We start from the raw sequence: 25,814 nt of genomic DNA on the forward strand, positions 1-25,814 counted from the left end.
TTCCACATCGCTCCATCCACTACAAGTCCGCTTGTTTTGTCTGCCATATTTTCCCTCATGAAATCAGTCCAGTCACCCCTGTTTGCCTGGCAATTCAAATCAATTCCAGATCCACCTTTAAACGCTTACAAATACATTTGGTTGTCAAGATTTGTTGGTTCTGCAATATGTGTGTATAGGCTCCACTGGAGCTTAAAATAAGACTTAGAAATGATTTCCTTTATTTCCCTCTGTTATATAGAAAATTACAGCACCTTTAAGAACCATTTCAATATTGATTTTCTTGGAGAGTTTCTGGTAAACAATTGGACAAAGATCCAGCTTTTTCTAACTTTTTTAATTAATGGAGAAGCAGCATAATCACCCGAGGGAGTTGATGGAGCCCAGTAGCAATTGAATACAAACAATATAACACACAAACTCCTGCAGCCAGTCAGTTTTAATATAGACCTATTGTAATATATTCATAGTTTATTTAATAATTTGTGACTGTGCCAGAAAAAATGTTATTTTATCTGTGAACTTCATGAATTTGTTAAATCTTTATATTCATTAACTGTTGCACTTCAAGATGTCTCAGTTTTAAATATGTGACTGAGACATTTCTTGGAGCCCATTTAAGGGAACAATTTGTAGAAGAGGCTTTCATACCTGGTTTTCTCTCAAACAATACAAAGTATAGAACTCCTCATTCCTCAAATTGTGAATTTGAAACTCAAACCAACTTGTTTCATGGGTGCTTGCATAGCTTTTGTAAACAAGCAAATAGGCAAAATATTCACAAAAGAGCTAAATTAACCTCATCACAGAGTGAAGAGCATGATTTCGAGAACAGGCAACGTTATACAATAGCAAAGTACCACTCTTTTAAAATAGCATGATTGTTGCTGGTCTGAAGGGTCCTTCAAGAGAAGGAGGGAGAGAGAAAGAGAAAGAGAAAGAGAAAGAGAAAGAGAAAGAGAAAGAGACCGAGAGAGAGTGAGAGAGAGGAGGGGGGGGGGGGGGGGGGGGGAGAGAGAGAGCGAGAGAGGGGAGTCTAGTGTATTTGTTCTTAAATTAGCATTGTTTAAGGATCAAATTAGGTTTAAGGTTTGGTACAGTGTGATTGTGTATGTGTGTGCGCATGCACTCTCTACCATCCTGTAGTATAGAGACTTGGTTTTAGCCATTTGATTAAGATTAGACTAAAGGTTTGGGGTTGTGTGTGTGCTTGTAGCCTATTCATGAAGGGAAATGAGTGACGAGCAGTGTGTTGTTCAAACACTGTCTGACTTTGACTCTGGCTACTCTCTTCTTAAATATGCTCCTTAAATAGCAGCGTTCGTGTCCAAGTGAAAAGAGAACACTGACTGGCAAAGGAGGTCATCTTTTGTCACCAAGAAGCAGCTGATCCTTATTATCCCTTAAGAACATGATGATCTAATTATCCCCAGTGGATTTGCTGCTTGTTGGACTAATAGCAGCCATTTATCAGTTCATAGGTGGAGATATTAATTAAAGCAGACTCCCACAATAATTCACTTGTTATGGCTGTACTCATGTGACACTTTGCTCTCCCGTCATAATGTATTTGCAGCATACATGGATGGCAGCGGATCAGTGAAACAGAACAATTTGTTTTGGCCCCCCCAGGTGTAATTGTTTATATTTCTAAAGAGGCACGTTGTTGTTGTTGACATGCATTCTGAAAAGAAGGAGCCCCTCAGCTCAGTTGATCCGGTTCCTCTGCTCTCTCGTGCTCATTACAGCCCGGAATTCGTGCTGTCTCCAGCGATCGTCTTTGTCTCATCAACCTCCGTGTGAACTCAGGCGTCAAAACGCCAGTAAACCTGTTGTGAAACTGACTCTAATTTGACCAGCCAGTTCTTTTTATTTTCTCAAGCAAATGACAATTCTGCCAAGGGATCAATTATTAAAATGCAAGGGTAATACATTTTAAATGTTTGGACCATTATTTCCTTTGCCAAGAAGGTTACGTTTCCTAACACAACGCAACAATTCACCAATCTTAATTAGAAAATAAACGTGAAATATTGTATTATTATCCCATGATACACTATTGATGGGAACAATATGGTCCTTATGTGGGTACATATTTTATTATTACAAATAATGTAGTATTATGTTATACGTGTATTGCTATTCAACTTGATTTCTCCAGTATTTGCGCTGTGATGACAATTGGATTTGATTCTACAAGAGGTCAAAAAACATTGAACAATGCAGCAGGGAAACTTCCCATTAGATAATAGTGTAAAATAGAGTAAAGACAAAAAAATAGAGTCTGACTCTTCTTCACATCTATATGTTGTTTTCTAGAGTTGAGTTATGGCAATAGCACACAATGGATGATAGGACTGTAGACTTATCAATAATGCATAAGATAGTAAGAGAAATGACAGGCACTCTGCTGGTAGGTTCTCTCGAGAAGCAAGCCATAAATTTGCAGGGCAATAATAATGACTCTTCTCAGGGAAATAAAGGCCACCCTCTGCTCCCCACAGTCATAAACCTGACTCACTCTTCCATTGGTTGGAAGAAAAATGCTTCCACTCCCACCACACAGGAGTCAGTGACATGATGAACTTCAAGCAGCCAACTTGATATGCAATCATCTCTCTTTACAGAGGAAAGAATACAATTTCAGGTTTTATATTAGCTCTTTTGCTATTATGCCTGTGGAGGTGGGAAAAATGCTCTGGAACATATTCTAAAAAAGGTGTTGTATATTCTAACCATTTTCCTATTCAGCTGTATCGCCCAGTGGTGTCTTGTATATTTTGATGTATTACTACACCGTTTATTTGAAAAAAATCTTTCTTCCTCCATCTAAAACAGTCTTTTCATCTTCACCACCTTCAGCATACCCACACTGCAACATAACAAAATGTGTCATCACTTGCCCACCTTTGCTCCTCTCTGTGAACTATCTGCAGCTGTTTGAGTCATAATCACACAGCATTTGGCTCTGGGGCGAATCCTCCGCCATGGACTCTGCCAGGGTGGGTCTCCATAATCAACTCTGGCCAGCCTCTTTTAAAGAGCAAACAGGAGGTATCACAGAGTTTAGGGTCCATTTGTTGTGCCAAGTGCTTTCCACACAAGGTTACATCAAATACTTTGACCTCGTCAGAGGGGTTAGACTGAGAATCCGGCACAATCCTGTTCCCTCTGGACAAGAGACCAGCAGAGGTTTGTCATGCAGCCATATCACACACTAACAAATGAATCCATCAGTATCCTGTAATCACAACTATTTGGAGGCGATACAGATACAGTGATACAGTTGCTCTACTGTAATAAAATAAGACAATAATTCAAATAAATGAATAATAAACACTAAAATAATATAAAGCATAGACATGCACAGGCTGTCTTCCTTCACATGTAAGTGTAACATGTTATAGAAATATGACCGAATGATTGTGTTAATGCCATTAAGGTGCTAATATGAACATCCAAAGATCAAGTATATTTTGAAATCAGGAGATACAATTGTCACGGTCTATTGCACAAACAACCACATGTATTGTCATTTAATATGATGGGGTCAGCGTGACTTGAACCACTCACATAAAGGGCACGATGAAGGAAATTCCAGTGATTCTTCCCTTTTTCTCCCTTTGAAAATGTAACGTTTGCATTTCCGATTCTAAAATGTTACAGATAGTAAATGTAAGACGTGCATACCACACTCTACGCTTCATCTACGCTTCATCTCAATTATTAAAACAGAGCTGTGCACTTAACCCAGATAACTGCTGACTTGTGTTGACGTCTGGACGTTAAGGGAAAAGCCACCTATTGTATTTCGTGTTTTTCTCCACCAGGATGCTACAGGAGAATAGAGAGTTTTTACAGTGGCAAATCTCAGGGGACACAGAAGCAGCTAGTGGAATGGAACGGTGAAGCCCAGAGCCAGAAGGCAACAGCATCTGCTCTCTCTGGATACCGTCAGCAGCACTTTGGAGTAAAATAATGTCTATTTGTGTTGAAATGTCTATTATCCTCGCCTCATTTTTTCCTGGTCCTGCACGTCTCTGTTTTAATTTGACAATTCCCTGATGTGCATTCAGTGACATTTTTCTTAATGATGGAATCAAATACTGTAGCTAGTACATGTCATTAATAGCAATAATGTGGGAAACCTGATATGCATTTCCAGTCTGACAGTAGATATCGATGAACTCGGCTTATGTTAAGTTGGCTCGACTTAGGAATTTTATTCTCATGTTTCTGATGTCATACCTCAGGAGCACGAGGGTTTGTGTCTTGGAAGTTAATGAGTTGTTTCAGGTGAGAGAAGTACGCCTCACTCTTATCGGAACAAAGATATAATGGAAAAGATTAATATCCTTTAAAGAATCTATTAAATGTTAAGATCAACTGATGTGACGGTGAGACGCTCAATTTCCATTAAAAATAAGGAGAATTGAAATACATTCCGCTCAAGACTTATTTTAATAGCATTTTGGGCCGTTTCTACCCACTAACGCATTAATACTCTGCTGAATAAGATTCAAAGGCCAGATTCTCACACCGGCTTCGATAAGGATAATCTTATTTCTTACTTGGCTGAACTTGAGAGGTGGCTCATGCAGATAAAGTAGACACCAACCGTTTCCCATTGACCTTTCCAGAAAGGATGCTGCTGAAAACAAAACCACTCAATGAAAATGCAAATGAATGACTTGAAAGGCGTCTCTCACCATTTGACTGTACCTTCTTGGGAATAATTCATTGGCAGTGACGTATTGATCTCAGAGAAAGGATATTTCGGTTGTTATATCAAGAGCAAGATAATATCTCCATCTCTTATTGAATCTTTTCAGCTGTTTTCACAGTGCTTTGTGTCCCACAGCAATGCAGCAAAACAGTGCTTGTGAAAAGAGTGTTTTTAGCAAAATAATAGCACGGATGCCTGCAGAAACATATGACTTTTATCTACAAGAATCCCCCCTGCATCATTGTTCAAAAAGCATTGAGTGGTGAAGCATGACATGATTTACAGAATGACATGTTCACTGTGTCTGATAAAAATCTGCCTCCTGGGCAAAGTGTCATTGTAATCAGCAGTAATACCATCTTAAAATGTCAGGCATTTTTTTAGGGCAGAAAACCCTGTAGTGATTCCTCTTATGGCAAGAGAAGGCACAGCTTAAAGGCAGAGCTAAATAGCAAAATGTCTCGTAGTTCTTCCCAAGATATCCTGAGCTTTCACCCCCTGAGCAAAACACAACGATTTATTGACATTTTTACTCTGCTTATCCACCTTCAGCACAATTTTTCAGCCAACACCTTATCTTGTAGGCACGTCATTTAGACAGGGAGTGTGACATAGAATTGGACAGGCATTAAGGATAGTAACACACCGCTGTCGTTGCTTCTAAAGCACACCGTTTTATGCTTTCGTTCTGCTATAATTAAAGGAGAAACACAAAGGTTTTAGATACCTACGCTCAGGCTTCCAAGCAGTCTGCCTCTCAGCCATATCTGTACTGGCCATTTTAGATTTAGGGAGCAAACTTTTATGAGTACTAACATCTTTTTTCGTCTGGGTTAGTTTCTGAGTGCAGCCGTCAGAACCATTCAGGGAGGAACCATCAGTGCATGAACCTTCTTCAGACAGAAAATGATGGTCTGCAGGTCACAGAGAAAATTACTTAGACATTAGATAAAGATTACATGGCCTTTTTATTTCTTTCAATCATCGTAACTTCAGAATAAATATAATAAACAGCAACTAAAATGTGCAATGAGTGAGGACACTGTTCTGTCTGTCAAATACTTTCTGTTGGCTTTGTCCCGTGCTTGGTTTGATATTAATTAATATTAATATTCATTTATTGGGGTCCCTATGATTTCTGACAATCACAATTTTAAGATGTAAATAAAACCACAAAAACACAATAATGCAAAAAGAAAAGCAGCACTTAAAATCTCCTTATTTGTGAGCAAACTGAATATATGTAGATAGTTCAAGCTCTGCGATTTATAGAGATGATATATTTTATAAAAGCGTTCCCGATTGTGTCTAACATCACAATGAACTGCCAAAGATCGAATCTCTATTCAGGTCAAAGCAGCCGTTTGCTCTCCTGCTCTGGCTAACCACTTATGACCCACGACTATATTCACCCAGCATCCTTCCACCAAACACCACAGTCAAGCTATATGATTTACTACATAAGATGAACTGTTAATGTCTTGAGCCAAGAAATGTGAGGAGCCAATATTATTGATTTTGGCCCCAAGGATTCCAGTTAGTTTTCAATTTGAGACACAAGATCTCTATCTAGAATTATTGACTGTTTTCCCTTCAGAAACTATTGTTCCACTCAAAACAAATCATGAGTTTGTGCTCTCTGGCTCCTCCGTATAGGTCCCAGCTCCCCTACACAGAGTTTTCCATGCCAAAGCCTCCGACATTAATTCCGTGTCGTGGTGTGCTTACATCTCAAGCAGTTTCTTGCTGTTCTTCTCACTCTGGGTATTCTTCACTTTGTCCCCAATTGAGAATGCACCCTCACTTTCTGAGCAAGCATCAAAATAAAATGTGGAGTCTTTATGCTGTATGAGATGGCAGAGTGAGCTGCAGGCCTTGGGCATGTTCTGCATGCCAGTGATAAAAAACCCAGACACAATGAGAAAGTGGAGCTCCCTGTGTAGTGAAGGTAGCAGGAGAACGGAGAGGATCGAGCTGCTTCCCCACACATACAGAGTGGTGCTGACTTACTCTGCATAGAAGTCCTCATCTCCCCCAGTTCCCCATTATAACCATTACATGTCCATCATAGGAAGAAAAGCTCCCCCATTGTGGGTCAAGGTTACAGTAGAGCAGCAGCTGAATGGATTGCTTATTACTCCTCACCACAGCTCCCTTTAAATCAGCTATTTTCCGATTTAAAAGAAAATTCTATTTTTTGCTTCTACAAGGATTGTTTTGAGTCTCCGCTGTCGTGTCTTGCTTCTCTCTTTCCCCCCATGTGGTGCAGCTACTTGAGAAGTGAAAAAATGATCAAAATGACAAACAATAAAAGCGATAATAGCAAATCTTGCCTCATTGTTAATGAGGGCGTTGCAGATATGCAAGTGGTTTGCCTGCTTTACATTTGTCAAAGGATCTGGTGGAATCCAACCATGCCATCTAATCCAGAGGCAGTCTGGCTTTAAGACATGTGATACAGTCTCTACACAGAGTCAGGCTGTAGAGGAACATTTGTTACTTAGTGCTCGCTGAGGGGGACTCAGTGAGCGCGGATGCTCAGAGGCTGCCTCTCACTGGAAGGATGCAGACGGTGAAAGGAGAGATTCCACTACAGTTAATTAAGGAGCACGTGTCTATAAGAGCGAGAGTGCAATTGAATGCAGTGCCAGAGCGAGCGACTCCTCAAGGGACAGCAGTGATATTTCAAAGGTGGAACTGAAAGAGCTGTAAATCTATTTTCTGACTTCGGCTTGACGGTCATTTCTGAATCACTGGACTGTTGCTATCAAAGTGTGGAGCAGGCAGGCAGACAGTGGAGTTCCCTCCTCCAGCCAAATCCAGAGTTATTGGAGGGGATCGACATCAGCAGCATCATGGCTGGATTAAATTCATTCTGCTGAGATATTTATATACAAGTTTTGGTTGCTCAGGTAAGAGTTCTCTTATCTCTTTGTGCTTTGTTCATGGATTTTGGTGTGGAAGTGGTAAATCTGAATTATACCATGAACAATTACTTTGCATTTGGCTTCTTTTTTCATTTTAATTACAATCTGTTGGGGTTGACAATGAATATCACAGTATATTATACAGGTATCAATTTTCTGATATCTTGTTCCATGATATATTATATGGATTGGGCTCAGAATTGCAATCTTACTTTAGCTGTTTGTGAGCGTTTCGATGTAACTATTTAATGGCACATTTTTATTGCACAATAAACATGTGGAGGGAATCAATGTATGCACTTTAAATCTCATGCAGCGTCCACATCATTGTCAATATACTGTACCTTTTTCCATTATTTGCCTCATTAAAAGTTAGCATTTTAAAAAGAATCAATTTCACTGAGATGATATTGTTGTCTTTTTATCGTGTGGTGAATATACTGTGTTTAGATCAAATCTCTGTTAATCTAATCAATGACTCATAAGAGCAAGAATCTTTTGTGTTTGTTGTATTTTATGTTTCATTGAATCCCCTAACAGCATCTTTCCTGTGTGACCGACCAGCTGCACTCTGCACTGTCGTTCCATTTCACATCCAAATAGCGCGGTGAAATGTTACAAGGCTTTTGATTCCGATTACTGCTGTGTCACTGTCACATTATTCTGACAGATACAGAACAGCCTTGGCAGCTGGCTGCTTGTGAAATTTTTGTCTTTTTTAAGTTTGATTTTGGTTTTTTCGACAGGAGCACAGCTCAGGAGTTGAGGGGAGTCATTCTGTCAGGGGAAATCTCTGCTGCATGGAAAACCTCCCTGGGGATCACTCCCCGTTTCCTACTTGTGGCTCAGGGACCAGACAGGGTAGACTAGGAATACGAGCAGTGACACATTCACATTTATATAATCATGCTAATAATAAATGCAAATGACTGAGGGACGTTAAGACCAATCATCAGGCATGTATGTATCGAAATGTGTTTATTGAATTGTGAAAAACAATTTGGTTCATGATTCTAGGAGGGTAAATGTGCATGAGTGGGTGTGGTTGCGTGGGTATTTGGTCAATTGTGTGTGCGTGCCTGTGAGGTCATAGGTTAATGACACAATGTTAGTTTTGACTCCACCTCTCCTGGCACTTAGCAGATGTGTCCTGTCATGTCCTGGCTTCTCTGCCTGTGCCTCTGGGTCAGTGTGGCTGCCATTCAGCTGTGTCAGGCCACTTTCTATGACACCATCCAACAGCATCATGGGACACGGCCTGGACGAACCACCATTCACATGATCGGTGAGTTATTCCATCAGTCGTCTCTTTTTTTGCCTTAAAAAAAACATCAAAAAGGACAGCAAAGCTTTTGGTTTGTCAGTTTGAATGGAATCGAATGATTCTCCAGTGTAGTATCATGAGGTCATCGTCATCGATTCATATGTTGAACTTCAGTGGTCTCAAACATTTTCAGCAACACACTTCTGACAAAAACATGTACAAGCTGTGAACTCTGAGGAAAATCACGTAAAAGCCTAATGTGTGCTGTACCTACATCCAGGTAAAACAGAGTCACATCTATTTAATATCTCAATCTTAAGTAAAAGAGAATTATAATTAAATTTGAAAATAATCATGATCTGGTTGTAACATCTGTGTTTATGTCAGAAGTATTTGCGATAATACAAAATTTCCATTGATTTACTTCGGGTTAATCTTCTGAGTCATGTGGCATATGTACACTAGGGGGCGCCCCAAATAACACCAGTGGCTCACTTACCACAGTTAGAGAATCACTGAACAAGCTTGAAGAAATAACCTTCTCCATATTGGTTATGATGACGGTAGAATGTTTATTTTTCCTTCCTTTGGTGAACACATTAGATGACAACTACATTACAGATTGAACTCATAACTGCTTATTTCCACACCACATGTTTCAGAGCCTTTTTCATCCATTCTTTTAAACGAGAATTTTCGTGAAATTTCCTTTCTTGACTGAAAATGACAACACTAGACCACAGCTATTACAGTTGATAGTCATGCCAGAGTGGTTCCCGTCTATTTGATTTGTATCATTTTGGTCCCTGTGAACGCAAAGTGAATAGAGTATAAGCTGAACACTTGCGGTCAAAACTTTTACTGTTGTCAGTCAGATGCAAGTTATGTAAATGGTAAATAATTACAGTCTCTGGATCCAGCAGAAGACAGGAAGCTGAACACTGTCAGAACTTCAAAGGGAGAAGGAGCTGCATGAGTGTGCAGGTCTTTGCTATCTGTTATTTCCGCTGTGCACCAGTGAACCTCAAGCATATCAGCATGGGGTCTTTTCAATACCCTCAATATTGTGAATCAGAAGACTTCCTTTTCCAACACCTTCATTTTGTGACTACACCAGTACGTGCAAATGTGAGCTGACTAAAGTTTAAAAACACTCCAACAGGAGGTTTTCTGGAGAGAGGTCTCCTGTCAACACTCGGGGAAATAGAATTATTACTTCAAATGTGCATTCAGCTTCCTCTTTGCAAAAAGAGGGGGATGAAATCATACAATTTAGCTTGTGGACCCTCTGCTGAAAGTGTAAATGCCCTGTCGTCCCATTTACCTTAGCATAGCCAGTCCTCACTCCTGGATAAATGAGATGCCACTTTTATGAGAGGAGGACGGGATGTCTGTCTGGATTGATTCTGACACTGGCACATTTGTTCTCTGCTGTGTGTTGTGTGCCTGTTGGATTGGTGGGAGGATTGGGGTTGACGGGTCATGAATTGGTGGCAGGAAGGCCATTGGTTTTGGACCACTGGGCCAATCATTAAAGGCAGTGAAATGCCACAAGTTCACGCTGACGGGTATTACCAGAGGAAATCGAGATTATAGAGGACTGGAGATGTGTTGTGTCCTTGCCAACAGAAATTTAGACGTATGAAGAAAGTCAATCACATACGGCGACAAACACTTTGGGAAGGGATAAACTGACCTCATTATCATGTCCTTCTAATGTACAAACACTGGATAAAATAATGGTTATAAACATGCAGCATGGAAGGGCATCAAAAGGCATCTACGAATAATTCTTAAATTCTGCCCTCTCCTAAATTCTGCATTCAAAATGAGAGTATTGGAACACCAGAAAATCACCCAAAACATTGGGTTCACCACTGAAGGCTGAGCAATTTCAGATGAATGTTCTTTTACCGTAATGATGACAAAAATGCATTGTGTTACAGCAGGGGTGCCCACACTTTTTCAGGTTGGGAGGGGGGGGTAAACCGTGCATTTGAGTTCTGATTGGTTGTATTACTTTACAACCTATAACAACACTGTCTTGTGCACTCCTCTAGTTTATTCTCATAGACCATTAGATGAGGGTGCCGACGATATGCTAAAAAAATTAAAAATGAAATAAAATTTGGAATGCCATGCGATCGACCCACATTACCATTTGCGATCGACCAGTGGATCGCGATGGACGTATTGGGCACCCCTGTGTTACAGTGACATTCAGTGATTTTTATGTGACGCTGAAGTTTGAATCACAATCTACAAAGTAACCTGAAAATTTGGAAGCAAAAACAGCAACTACTCACTGGCCTAGAAGTACCTTATTCTAGTTACTTTAATTTACTTCAACCTTAATTAGTAAAACTCTCAATTCACCCAGTTACCACAAGGGCTTGAGGCAGACAGATAACAGCAGCATGTGTTACTGACTGCCAATGTGTTTGGTCGCAGTAATGATTTTCTTTCGACAGGATGTAAGGAGGCATTCCACACGTGCTCTGATATATTGGCAGTCATACTGACATGGATGTGTGTCCAAAAGTCCATTAGCTGGTTGACCCAGAGTGGCTGCTTGTGTATGCTCAGTGATACGGACGAGGTGGCCTGCTTTGCGACCTACGGCTGTACTTACAGATTGCTGCCTACTACTCTCTCAGATATGCTTAGGGCTGTTCTCTGCTTTTCTAGTGCAGGCAGTGTTGCTCTGTGCCGTATGATTCATGCGTTGCTGTATTTAATTGGTGCAAAGAGCGTGAAAGGTGCACAAAACAGAACATATTGTCTTTGTTGTGGACCCATAAAGTGCAGGGCAGGGACATCTAAATGTTTCCACCATATAAAACAAAGGGAACATGTCTGTCCACACATGGTTTATCGAAAACCAGTGCATCAACGTACAAATACACCATTCATGTGTCTAATCACTCCAAACAAAACAGGAATACAGTCATTTTAGTAGCTGAATGTTTGTTAAGACTAATATATGCACCGCTGTAGAAAAGAAAAGCCTTAAATGTGTAGCGCAGCAGTGCATTTTCATTTGAAGAAGAAAGAGTGCTATTGGTAATGTGGATATATGTGGAGGTGTGAGCAAAGAGTACGACAGCATATAGTGGCTGCCTGAGGTGGCCTTGCTCTCTCATGAACTCACTCCCACCAACAGCCGCTCTGACAGGGTCAGATTGTTCATAACTGAAAGTTCACCAATTCACAGCTCCATACAGATAATCTCTTATCCCATTGTTACAGAAAATGTGTCGCTGCAAGTGAATGCGGAAAACCTATATTATGTAGAGTACTGCAGAGAAACCCAGCAAGAAAGGACTAGAATTAACCCAGATGTATCCAATGCATGCTTCATTATGACTTCATTACATTCTTTCTCTCCTTCTTACTGGCATCTCACAGCCTTGTCAGTGCCTCTCAAAGACAAATCTTTTCAATAGGAATGTAATTTCAATGTTAAGTAACTTCACCTCGCAGTCCTTCTGTAATATATGAAGTATGGCAGCTTTCCTTTCATTCCAGAGCGCAAATATAATTTAAATCCCACATGCTTCCCTTTCAAAGGCTTGAAGCAGATCAAGATTCTTTTTTCCTTCTGTGGTCTCAAACAAAGGAAATCACTCATTGGTAAAGCTTACAAAGTAGAAAACATGAAACATGGATTTTCAGCTGTCACAAACAAAGGTTGTATTCCTCGATGCATGGTTTTAGACTCTGACAATTTAATAGCCTTACATAATGCATCCTGGAGGCACATTATTTTGACATAGATCATCCTCCGCCCCTCCTCTAGTCTTCCTCTCAACCATGTTCTCACTAGTCTCATCTGTGCTCCACCGTAGTGCCAATGGGAAGTGGCATGCCGCCTTAGCCCCAGGCCCTTCCACATCTGGAGCTAAAGTAAACCTGTTTTGTCCTGATGTTGTTTGTATAAACATGTACATACATACAGCACAAGACCTTTATGCAAAACACAGAGACTCATTTTATAGCTTTCAAAGTGGATTTCCTCTGCTTTTATGCCTCTGTAGTCAGGAGAGGCAAAAGCAGCTTGGGTTACATCACATTTTCTCAGTAATACACAATCAGTGGCATTACGTTTGTTAGCCCTGAAAGTAAATCTATTTTCAAATTAATGAATCTATGGACAGACAGTATCCACATTATTGCTGTATGCTCATAGCTACAAATAGGTTCTTTCCAGAGTTCCCCATTTATTTCCCCTCTCAAGATATGAATTATTCATATCTGAGAGCTCTTCTAAGCTTGTGGATATTTGTTTAAACAGCATGTTTAATTGAAGTTGTTCAACCAGTTATGTGCAGGGGCTATGGTTTGTGGTTACACCGTTTATATGAAAAAATGAATTTCTGTGGCCCACAGCTTAATTAATTAGCCCCTTTCTCTCTCTGAAGGCAGCAGCTGTTTGCTTGTCTTAGACACACCTCACAATCTCTCAGCATTAATAAGCATGTTAGGGCCATGAACTGTGGCCAAGTGTTTTCTCTGAGAACCATTGTGTCTGCACATACAAGGTGTCTAGTTTTGAATATGGAAGCCTTTTGATGACTAAATGTTAAATAGCTGCTATCATCTGTGCAGTTTCAGTATTTCCAACTGTACTAGAAAGGACAGACTGCAAACATGTTGACTTGTCAAACACAGGAATAATATTAACCAACTACATTCAGAATGGCTGATAGACCATGGTTTAGTGTACGCAATCTCACTGGCAGATGTAAATGGAAAGAGCACTTGTACTTTCCCTGCTATGACTACTCAAAATGTTCACTGTGATGAATGTCTGTTGGTCAGCCAACAGCTTTAAAACTTCAAACCACTCAGTTCCTGAATAGCACTTCCTCAAGGGGACACCGGCGATTAAGGGCTTGGAATCTGGACTGTTGAAAGTAAACAGTAAACAGTTTTTACTTGAATATCAGTAATTACATAAGGCAGGCTGGAAGAACTCCAAAAGGAGGCAATATAAAGCAGTCAGGAGCAAACAGAAAATCAGTAACAAAGAGCAAGGCAGTTAGAGCAAATAAGTCCAAAAAGGCTAAGGGGGTATTCAGTAGCCAAATGGGGCAGCTTCACATTCAGGAAGTGATGCCAGGCAAAGGAGTCCAATAGAGGCAAAGTTGACGTCAAGAGAGGCAGATGAGCAGAGAAACGGCTGGAATATGCGAGCGAGGCTACAACAACCATCTAGCAGGGAACAAAGTGGATCTGTTGTCCAGCTAAGACACTGGACCAAACTGTTCAATATTTCATGTTAAATGTAATGCTGTATTCTGTAGCAGTCCCTTTTAAATCTCCCTTTGACCCATTCCTCATGCATTTAGCAGGTCTTTGATCTGTATTCTTTGCATGTCACTGTTTTGCGGCCATCTAAATATTTCATCATATCCATTTCTTACAAGAGCTTTGTCATCTTTTTCCACAAGAGCTTTATAGAGACTTCACTCATGTCCAACGAGTTCAATTGCTGTTACAGCTTCAGTTCTCTCACTAGCTCAAAGTTCTAGCACATTAAAAGTTGTATAATGGCAGAGAAAAATGGTTACACACTGCATTTAAACCAAACGTGTGGTATCAGAGATTTATTCATTTACATAATCACGTACAGTCCAAATAGTGTTGATGTGTTTGTGCCAGACTAAGTCGGTTTGAGGTCTTAGTTAGACTATTGCATGTATTTACCGGATCATACCTTAGTCTGACTAATATCGGACCATTGGTCTGCATGTAAACACTGCTGATCATTCATACATCTGAAATCAGCTCTAATTGAGAATTTTCACACTCTTGAATAACAGATTTAGATTATGCAACTGGAAATGTATTTGTCCTGGCATGTAAACGTCTTAATGGGAGTAGTCTACTTCCTTGCGCCGTTCCTCAGTGGGAGGTCTTCATACTGCGATTACTCAATGTTTAATGTAAATTTGGAGAATGGTGGAATCCTAGTATTGAGTGGATGTAAGCATACTGACTGTAACATTTTATATCAAATACTAAATGAATCAAATAATGAAACTGGAAACATTAGTCAGTGCTCTTTATCCAAGTATCAACTGAGCCTTTATAATCATTCGTGGTATTTAGTTTTTAGATCAAAATGAACAAGTACCCCACTCAACAGGGGTTTATGGATAACATTAACGTTTCATATTAATTAATTTGAAGTAGTGATGTTCTGTGTAATTACTATTAAAATTTCATCACTGCTTTTTGCGCATCTGGATTAAACTGGGATCAGGGTTTTTCTGACCACAGAAACCACTTATCCAAAGTACCTTACTGTGCCATAACGGAATAAAGTGTGTTTTTTTGCCTTGGATTGGTTCATTTTGCATCACACCCTTAAAGACTAACAGCTGGAGACGCTACCCACTTTTGCAGAGGACAAAAGACAAAATGTTGCCCCACACACACACACACACACACACACACACACACACAAACACACACACACGCACACACACGCACACACATTGACTGCACTTCAAAATGCTCTCAACGAATAAAAAGGGAAAATGCAACCTATTTGTACATTTTGTATCCATGCTAGAAAATCAACATGCCCTCACAAAAGAAACAAAAGAAGCATTTTTTTAGAGAATGGAGCCCACTGTCACTACACTTCACTGTAATTGTTGATGTCAGAACAGTGGCAAAAGCCTTTGTAGGTAAGTGTATGAGCATTGTTTCTCCTCAACATTTTCCCTGTGGAAATGAAACTAAAATAATGGTAGTTTGTGTTCTGTCTAGCTGAACTATTATATGATGCTATACACACAAACACACACACTCTCTCTCGCGTGCGTATGAAAGGTTTTTTCCCTTGTGGGGGGATGTTAACCGAAGCGGCAAGTCTGCTCTTGAGATAAAAAAAACAGGGCTTTGTCATTTATTTGTTTGCCGTGACCGGTGGTATTTTGACAGAAGGTTGGTGAGTCTGTGACCCAGGTGCATCGTTAATGTCATTACACTCGTGCTTTTGTGTCAAAATGTCTGCAGAAAAATGCATCAATGTGGTTGAAAAACCTCTTCTACTGTATCATCCTCTGTATACATAATGGTGAAAATGAAAGTTAATTTCCTCCGTTTTTCAATTTTGTCAATGAAAGAAATAAGGAAATTATGGTAGAAAGATAATTTCATATGGCACTGCTTTTGTGTTTCCATAAGCCTATTTTGAATGCTTGGCAGGAATATGAAATTCATTATCATTACTTAGACCTCATTAAACTGAAAAGAAGCATCTCAACTTCCTAATTGGTTCCAAGGGGGAGGGTAGTATGAGAAATAAGCAAAGTAATTAATATTGGGTTTATCAGGCTCTATTGCAGATTTGAGTTTTTTTCCCTCTAATATCTCCTTGGTGTGTCATAAGTCTTTTTGCATATTTAAACTGCAGATCCAATTACCCTTCCTGACGAGAATGGAATACACATGAAAAAGTGAAACTCTAAAAGTGGAAAAATGTGACAAATATGATCAACATGCAGCTTTCATAATAACAGAAAGGTTTTCATTCTGGCACTTTCTAACACAGGAATTAAGGCCCCTTAATGCAACAAAACCAAGGTATGCATACTGAGTAGAAGCATACAGTAACACACCTACATTGTGCAACTGTAAATTGAATTATTCAGGCATGTAAACACGTTTGGTGGAATAAACCATCTCTGCATGTCATTACACAGCGTGTGGTGTACACTACTATAACATCATATGAATTCTGTACATGTATATGTCTTACTCTCATTTCGTTTTGATCTAAATGATTTTTAAATAATTGCAGTATTGACGGCATGTAAACATAAAGAATGTGATTGTATTCGTTCTGGCAGATTGGATTGCATTCCAATCTCACTGGATTCTCAGTTTGTCCTCATCTGCATAACATATCTGGATGCAGATCACATGTTAATTTAAGGCGATAATGCAGCCAAAGGACGGCACACTGTAATTTCCTCGAGGTTGAATGTGATACTTGTGTTTTCACATTCAACATATTTTTGAAGCAGTAAGTAGCACTCCTATCTATGGTAACATGAAGTGCTGATCATCTAACCCCAACCTATGTGTTATACCTGATCTCAGCTCTGTGACTATTGCGAGATGATCAAAATGTAGGTCCTGTGACATAGTGTGCTGTACTGTGTCACACTGAATAAATAAAGAGTCGTTCCTTTCAACTACAGTATCTAAACTTATCAGCATGCACATACAAAAACACTTACATAACAGTTGCTCTGGACCCACGAGAGCACATGTCGTACTAAATAAAAGGTCATTTAAGCATTGTGGTTTGCATTATTACACAGATTACATGTTGCAGGCACATTGGTATCCTGCATGGATTGTCTGGTCCACAGAGGCTTCAGAGCCAAGCAGCTGTTCTCTGAAGACTGTGAATGGGGTTTATCTCCATTTCCTTTTCTTCTTGCTGAATGTAACTCTCACATCAGAGTAGAGGATCTACAATATGAAATACTAGTTGCCAGACAAGAAGAGACCCAGCTAGAAAGATGGGTACTGCTTGACATTTAAAAATGAATCACTGAAAATTCTGTTTGTCTGCTAAAAACCTAATGGATTCTACAAGTCCATGTCAAAGATACTTTTATTTGTTTACCGGACGTTATGATTGCTGCCATGCTACAGCCATGAGTTATCACCATAACACTCAAATAAACAGCGCTACTTCATGATGAATACCACTCCTGCAGTGTCCTGGCTCTGGGTTTTGCTTGGCAAGTCTGAGGCCAAATGAAAAACCCATTCAAATCCATGCTGCTTCCTCTGTGCTGTGCAGTTGTCACGCATCTTACAACAACAGCATCACTGCTCTCTGAGTTGACGTTTTGCATGTTCAAGTTGTTGTTGAGATAAATATCTGACAGAGTGGCAAAGAAAAACAAATAATCTCAAATTCTCACATTTGTGGTGGCGCATAAAATCGAAACTAATTCACAAGTCCTTTCTGTTTTCTTTCATTTGTAAACTAATTTATCACGCGGTTTATCAAGCAATATGTATACCCATTTTCCCTCCAGCATTTATGTCAAGAATGCCAACGGTACCACAGGGATTTCACATGTTTTCACAGAGGGGATTGTTGGGTGGGGGTGCAGGAAGGAGGGGGGGGTCCTCAATTTGACACCATGCAGTTACATACTTTGTACCTCTCACTGTCTTCCATCTGCATTAATTTGACATTCTCTAATCTGGTGCTCCTATTTCATGTCAACTAGAGAACTACTGTAGCCTGCTGGCTTGGCTGTCTGCAGAGTATGAAGGACGCGAGCTGAGCCTATTATGGGTCACCTTGGGTGCATTTCTCATTTAAAGGTGACAGGCATGCTGCTCTCAAATATGGACTGCTGTGGTTTGGAGATCAGGACCTGCTGTTTCTTGTAAATGAATTGCTACAGCACCAGAGACGGAGAGGGACCTTTCAGGGTACAAAATAATTAACTACATGTAATAGGGACTCAGAGCTTGTAGGGAGTTTTTCAAATGTCACACAGTCATCAAGACATATACTTGTGTGTGTATATGTGTGTATCCAGTACATGGTGTGTACATAGTGCCACTGGCTGCCAATCATGCATTCCTGCGAGTGAGAGAGACAGGTTACTTGCTAAATTGAGTCCCTTAGGCATTCCATTAGGTGTGTATATGCAGTCTAACAGTGACTGCCCCCACTCATCACTCATCTACTGTATGCACAAATAAGTAAAATATCCACTCATCCCATTTCCTACATTATAGAGTTTAATCCGGATAGACAGTGTTCACCCTGTTCAGACTTTCTGCATAAATATGTGCACGTATCGTATTTTTACATGCACACAATTTTACACACTATACCAAAATCTGGGAACAGATGGCAGAGGAGTGTTACCATTCAGATTTAAACTTGCTATCATCCTCTCCAGAGACAACCGCACAGGCTGGGCTCATTACAGTCGACAGCAAGTCATTGCATACTTATTGCATAGTGACATTTCTATTGAGATGGACTGACCATTTTCCTCTGTGCAATAGCTGTTTCATCACGTTTGAAGAAGCATTTATTGGTCCCTCATGGACTCTGCTCACATTCATTAGGCAGGCAGAAGCCTGGATCCACAGAATTTGGTGTGTTTTGTGTTCATATCATGCATGATTTGACAACATTGGCCTTCATCCCTGCATGCTGCCCATAACTCATCTGGTTTTCATGCAGTGTAGCTGGTTTTCAGTAGAGCTCATTGTGCTGGATGTGGTTCGACTCAATGCTATTCACTCTTCATCCAGCAGCTGAGACACTGGTTGAGCCAGGGCTCGCAGTTTGCTCAGACACCAGTGTCACAGATAAGTGCGCTGACATATTTAACTTGGAAAACTCAACAAAGCAGATCCTGAGTGTGTCGGCAGAGAGTTTGTTATGACTCATATAAGTACTCTTAACCTGAAGGTCATGAGCATTTAATCACCAACACAATATGTGTAGCATGGATAAATGGATGGATAGATGGATGAATGTTTGGAAGTGATATCATAGTCAAAGCTCAAAATTGTTTTCCTACAATATTTAGGCACGTGTAACAAAATAGACAAAAATGGAAATGGACTATCTAACATACATTAGAACATAATAGAAGGCAAATATGTGGTTTAATAGTCCGTCTGACACATAATGAATTGATATTTTCAGCAACTGAATCATAAATAAGCATATGGCAGTGAACGTGTTTCCTTTTGAAATGCTTTCATTTGTACATTGCCTCAGTCAGAAAATAAGTCATCTTCATCCTCCATGCTGTCCAAAATTGCATTCAAGTCTACAAGTTCCCAGAAAAAAAGCACTGTCTGTGTATAGAGCAAGTGCAGAGAGGCATGAAATGACCACAAAAGAACTTACAGCAGCAGAATAAAGTCACACATAGCAGTTCAAGGGACACAACACCACAGAAACCACAACTGATATGTTATAACTGTTTATATCGACTTTTCAGACCTTAAAAAATGGGCTGTGACCTGTTCAGTGCAGGTCAGAGGTAATCAGGGCCCTTCCAGCTCTGACCCTCTGCCTCCGAGTGACCTCTGTCCCCCTGGATCGACAATATCAGTGTGACCTTTGTCCTGAGCCATCAAAACCATTGGTGGAAAGACACTTTCACCTAAACACTTGCAGATCTCACAATAACTAATTTTTCTCTCTTGTTTTCGTTCTCACACCTACATGCACACTCACACACGCTTGAAGCCATTTGTCACTGGGAGACTGACTGTGTTCACAGCCATTGATAATGGGGGGAATGAAAATAGAGAAAACAATTATACCCTTGCATGGCTCCAGCCCTCACCTGATGAGAGTATTCATCTCCAGCCATGCTATTCTCTGCCTCTCTCTGAAATATTTAGAATGCAAAGAAGAGCTCACATGTTGTACTGGCAGGCTGAAACCATGACAGAACCTGAGGAGCACTCGTCAGCGCGGCATTGCTTTTGTTTAAAGGTACCCAGCACACCTGCCAGCTGGAAACACTGAGCCCATTTGCATTTTTATTTGATTTTAATGTATTCTTCTCAGGTGATGATTTCCAAATATAGAATAACCCAATTCTGTTTGCGAGCAACAAGCAATCTGAGTTAATTCTGTAGAATAGAGTGTTTTTAATAGATCAAAGAGGAAATCTGGAGCTGTCTTATGCAATTAAGGAGACGCATTAAGAAGAACAAACCCCTGTGGGCTGTTGTTTTCAAGTGTTGCCCCACTGCTTCCACTGGTACATCGTGATTAATGTTGTGCAGACATGCCCTTTTGTTGAGTACATCAGACGGCAGCATCATTCACCCACACTGGCTGCACAGTCTGTATGTTTTGCAGTTAAACCAAAAGCGTATTATGTTGATGTTTTCACAACTATTGAGCCAGTTGAGTCAACAGAGGGCTAGAATCAAAGGAAATTCAACTTTTCTTAGTATTTTTTTCTTCTGTGTCTCATCGTTTAAAGATGTCTCCTTCAATTAATACCTGTAGCTGTATCTAATTTGGCACCGCTGCCATGTATTAGCAGTTTTGGATTCCTTATTTAAGAGCAGGTACAGTACGTACCCGCTGGAGAGAATCTCTCCCGGAATTAAGTGCGGTAAAGTCGATCTCAGTCTGTTGCATTCTCTGGAGGTAGAGAGGAGAGTTGAGAGAGGAGGGAAGCAGAGAGGAGAGGATGCTTTCTGTGATCACAGCGGCTAATGAGAAGTGAAGGGAGAGTGTGGAGTGCGAGAGCAAATCCCAGTGATCTTCCACCCAGGGGGTCAAGAGGGGCTATGATCCAGAATCCCACAGAAGCTCTTATGATGGGTCAATTATCCTGACGCACAGCTCTGATTAGAAGCTACTTTATGACTCAGTTTGGCTTTGAAAAGGGATTCAGACACTCAAAGATCCTACTTTGTCTCTTGCTTAAGAAATACATGAAGCAACAATCTCCAAACTGTTTTCATACATTATTGACAACAACTCACTCTTTAGTAATAACGTACTGTATAATGATCATTTATACATGAAACCATTGAATTATTCATCGGCAAGTGGTGGGAAGTCACTAATGAAGTTGAGTACACCTTTGAAGTTTGGGTGGAGTATTTCCATCTTGAGCTGCTTTTTGAGATGGAAATGTTGGACTTTTATTTCATTCCATTCATCACACACCTTTAGTTCCTTTGAGATAAACCCTTGCTTTGCTAAGGTAAAAGGGTGACATTTCCTTTGTGTTTTTACTCATAGCTAATTTATTTTGTTTATTTTCAGCAGTATACTGGTTTATGAGTTTATTTTGAATATAGGAAACAGATGGTTCGAAATGTCAAACCAGAGAAACCATCTGTGGACAGAGGGAATGGGTTGGTACCCTGTTATCTTCCCTTGCAGAGCAGTTTACGCCTCCTTTCATGTGACTCCAACAAATTCAGTGATTCTCAAATGGCTGCTGCGTGACTCTAACGACCCTCATGTGACGGCGGACTCAACCAAGTAGTCGCCTGGCTCAAGGTGCGAACGACTCACCGAGGATAGATGTGGTTTTACTGCACACCGCTGGCTCAGGAATGAAGACGGCAATTGTATGAGCGACACTAAACAAGTCCAGTTGCTTTAGACTAATGACCTGGATGACCAAGAACCCTGCAGTTTCAGAAAGGAAAAGAGGTCAGGGGACTTCACACAAGTCTCATGGAAAACTGAATGTTTCAACTGATGTGAAAGAAATTACCCAGATTCGAGATACAAGGCATTTTCACCAAACCTGCCTTGAAGGTTTGGAAAGGCTCAGTAATTGTTTCAGGGAAAAAAACCTCTACATGCTTATTTGTCAGAGGGAATTTTAAAAATGATTTACTTTTAAAACCTTGTGTCTGCACGTAAAGTGAGCATAGAACATGGATGATTAGAAGTGTGGTGTGGTGTTCCATTTTGTCCCATGTTAATATTGAAAACAATGAGGGCCAGACTACAACTGTGACCATGATGTCATACTCCAGGGTCAAACAACAACAACAACAACAACAATAAGAACAATTCAAGTTAGATTTTATTTTATTTTCATATTCCATGCAGTACATCTGAAATGCCAAATTTATTCTATACTCCGAGACACAAGGTTGTTCACACCATCAGCTCTCCAATCTTCGTTACATTTACATGCACCACATACACGCTAATGCATCAATAATTAAATACTCTGTGAGGGAGCTGTCTTCACAATATGTTTACTCTCTGCAGTATGTAACTAGTACACTTTAACTTCTGGGCAAGTTTGTTTGTTTAGTTTTTTTCCAATGTTTAACACATACATTTCTTTTAGATTAAATATGATTTCGGGGCCAATGCACTACTTTATTGTTTATTGAGTGTTTTTTCCTTGTGGCATTAGTATCACTACCTCCTCAAGTGAGTCATTATGCAATGCATTATTGTACGGAAATATTTTATATTTCAGAAAAACATAGTCTCATAAATCTATATGTATAATATATATATACTATAAATACACTCAGTTGCCACTCTATTAGATACATCTGTGCAACCCAATACTGTTACTACAAATCCTTCCTTTGGGAAACTGTTCATGTTCAGCTTTTGTTGACATTGAGTGCCAATGTGTCTAATAAGTGGCCTCTGTGTGTAAACTCAGACAGCTGGTGCTCATGTCCCACTTTCAAAAGCTCACTGTTAAACATCCCTTCAAATCGTGCCGCCAGGCATGATACCTGCTTTCTCTTTCCTTTGTGTCCTCTCTCTCTTCACCACCTCCGTGATCTCATGTCATGCTGTCAGCCATAATCGTCAGATAGTCCTTTGCTGCACACATCTCCCATGTGGAGAGTCTGGGCTCAGTGGGTAGGAGATGCCAATGGTGGAAGTGGGTCGCAGTGGGTCAAGACTCTGCTTGGTCCAGAACTCTCATCGTTTGGGGCGCGGGCAGGGTTGCGGTGATAATTGCACGGTGGAGCCTGTATTCATATTCATCACAAGGTCTCTCCTCTGTGTCTTTTTCTTCTCACTCTCACACATTTCTTCATTGTCACTTTATATTCAGCAATCCACGGGAGTCTCACTCGCTGAAAGTGTATAAAGCAAAGTAATAATGATTCTTGTTTTAAGTAAAGCTGCATGATGTATTTATTCATAGTCCTTCACCCTGCTCATAGTCCTTCACCCTGCATGCAACAAACCTCTCATTATCAACAACTTACCAATGTTGACATGGTAAATTAGGATAAATGCAGCAATGCTTACTAAATATTCTTTTAAAGAATTTGGAGCATCAACGAAAACTTGGACATAAGGTTGTTTCTTAATCCTCCAATGTGCACTGAGGTGCTAAGCAAAAATTAAGTCTGAGATGCTGACTTAATGCAGTCGTATCTTTTTTCTTATCAGAGGGAGGCACATGTGAAGTAATTGCTGCTCACAGATGCTGCAACAAGAATCGCATTGAGGAGCGATCGCAGACAGTGAAATGCTCATGTCTGCCAGGAAAGGTGGCTGGAACTACCAGAAATAGACCTTCATGCGTTGATGGTGAGTGTGATAACAAGATTTATATATTTCAGGCTGTCATAGGCTTGTGTTGAGGAACTGCATCAGGATTTCTGTGCATCAAAGATATGAATGATTTCCATTTTTATATTTAGTTCAAGTAAACATGTGCAATGTTATGTGAAAAGTAAAATTATACAGAAAAAGAAAAGAAAAGATATGGAGATATGTTTGAATAAAAGCCGGCGTCACCCATGCAGTGCCTTCCTTCTCCTGGGTGAGATTAACATTACCTGGGATAATGTCACATCAAAATTCGGGTGCTGACAGACAGAAGAAAGTATCTGCAGGGGTAAGCTTTAGTATGCACCCAACAGCAGACAGTCAAATACAACGGCTGCATGTAGCACACCTCAGGGAAGACGACAGAAGAAAGGGAGAACATAAAGCAAAGCGATGCAAAGGAGACCGTTACTGATTATATCGATAGCTTCTGGATATTTCATGATGGTCTTATACATATCTTCTGACAAATGTCGGCTACATAGGACCAGCCTCTTGTGGTAAAAGGATTTGGTGCTTGGAACTAATACAAATGAAATACAGCTTGCAGAGCTTTTAGCTGAATTCCTTTTTGCAAATATTACCACAATCTGTGAGCTGATTGAGGGAATTGAAGGGCCGTCCATGAAGTTTCTGACATATCATTTTCCTATGTCACACATTGTAAACCATTTACTGTCTACTTACTCTGTATTTAAGGCAATTTTCCCTCTTGACAGCAGAAATGTGGCGTGCATTAAAGTCAAGTCACATTCTTTCGTACCCACCCACCCACCCACACACTCACTCAATGAAATGCCTTCACTCCACACTATACATGTATAACCATATCTTTTTACATCAGAACAGGCGGTTGGAAGTTTGCCTGATACACGCAGACAACTAACTTCCTGTCAACATCTGATAATAATATGTCATTTACTTAATACTTTATATTCATCTCTAACCTGCTGCTCTCTGCTGCTGTTTGGGTTACGCACTGTTCGGGATGAAGCACCTGGATCACCATTTCTCTTGTCTTTGTTGCCTGTAGCATCCATTGTAATTGGGAAGTGGTGGTGTGAGATGGAGCCTTGCCTGGAGGGGGAGGAATGCAAGACGCTCCCTGACAACTCGGGTTGGATGTGCTATGCCGGGAACAAGATCAAAACCACCAGGGTAAGATAACCTCTTTTGACCGCATGAAAGAAGACTTTAAAGCAGAACAGTGGTGGAAAAATATAAAATGCTGCAACACTCAATAAGACAAAATAACACTGTTATTTGGATTGAATGTCAATCAATGTCAAGCAAATTGAGTTCTTCACAACATGTTTTAACACTTCTATTTGCTCTTTTTCTTGTCAGAACACGCAGCCATACACAACCTCAACATACTGACACTCTGGAGATAGGAGACCTCCGGCGTGAAGCTTCATTTCCAGGTCAGCCTCATTGTTTATTCTGAAATACTACCAAAGAAAATTAAGATATCAAGAAATTATTTTGCTCCGGAACATTCATGTCATTCTTTATAACGTTCCTCTGATTTCAGCCCAGCCAAGGGACCAACAGTTCTCACAAAGGCGATGAACTGCTTTCATTTTTAGAAATGTGAACACTTCTCAGATTCAAGTGTAAAAAGGTGTAGAATATTTTTAAAAAAGCACATTCTGCTCAAGGCTAATAAAATCCTGACACTCCAAGCTGCCTGCGGGGAGATTCACCATAACCTTGTGATGATAAATACTTTCATCCTTTTTTTTTTTTACTTGGAGATGGAACATGAATGTCTGTGAATTTGGA

General features: G+C 40.1%; 1 protein-coding gene across 1 annotated transcript; it reads left to right on the plus strand.

Annotated features, from left to right (window-relative positions):
- The first annotated feature begins 8,796 nt into the window (after positions 1–8,796).
- LOC143013410 (chemokine-like protein TAFA-1) lies at positions 8,797–25,409 on the plus strand. The gene is made up of 4 exons (XM_076167032.1): positions 8,797–8,938; positions 23,868–24,008; positions 25,063–25,187; positions 25,377–25,409. The coding sequence occupies exons 1-4, from the start codon at positions 8,797–8,799 to the stop codon at positions 25,407–25,409; spliced, it is 441 nt and encodes a 146-aa protein (XP_076023147.1).
- Positions 25,410–25,814: the final 405 nt, after the last annotated feature.

The sequence above is a fragment of the Genypterus blacodes genome, unplaced genomic scaffold (genome assembly GCF_046128005.1).
Source record: "Genypterus blacodes isolate CSIRO-AG114 ecotype Tasmania unplaced genomic scaffold, CSIRO-AGI_Gbla_v1 ptg000156l_1, whole genome shotgun sequence".
NCBI lineage: Eukaryota > Metazoa > Chordata > Actinopteri > Ophidiiformes > Ophidiidae > Genypterus > Genypterus blacodes.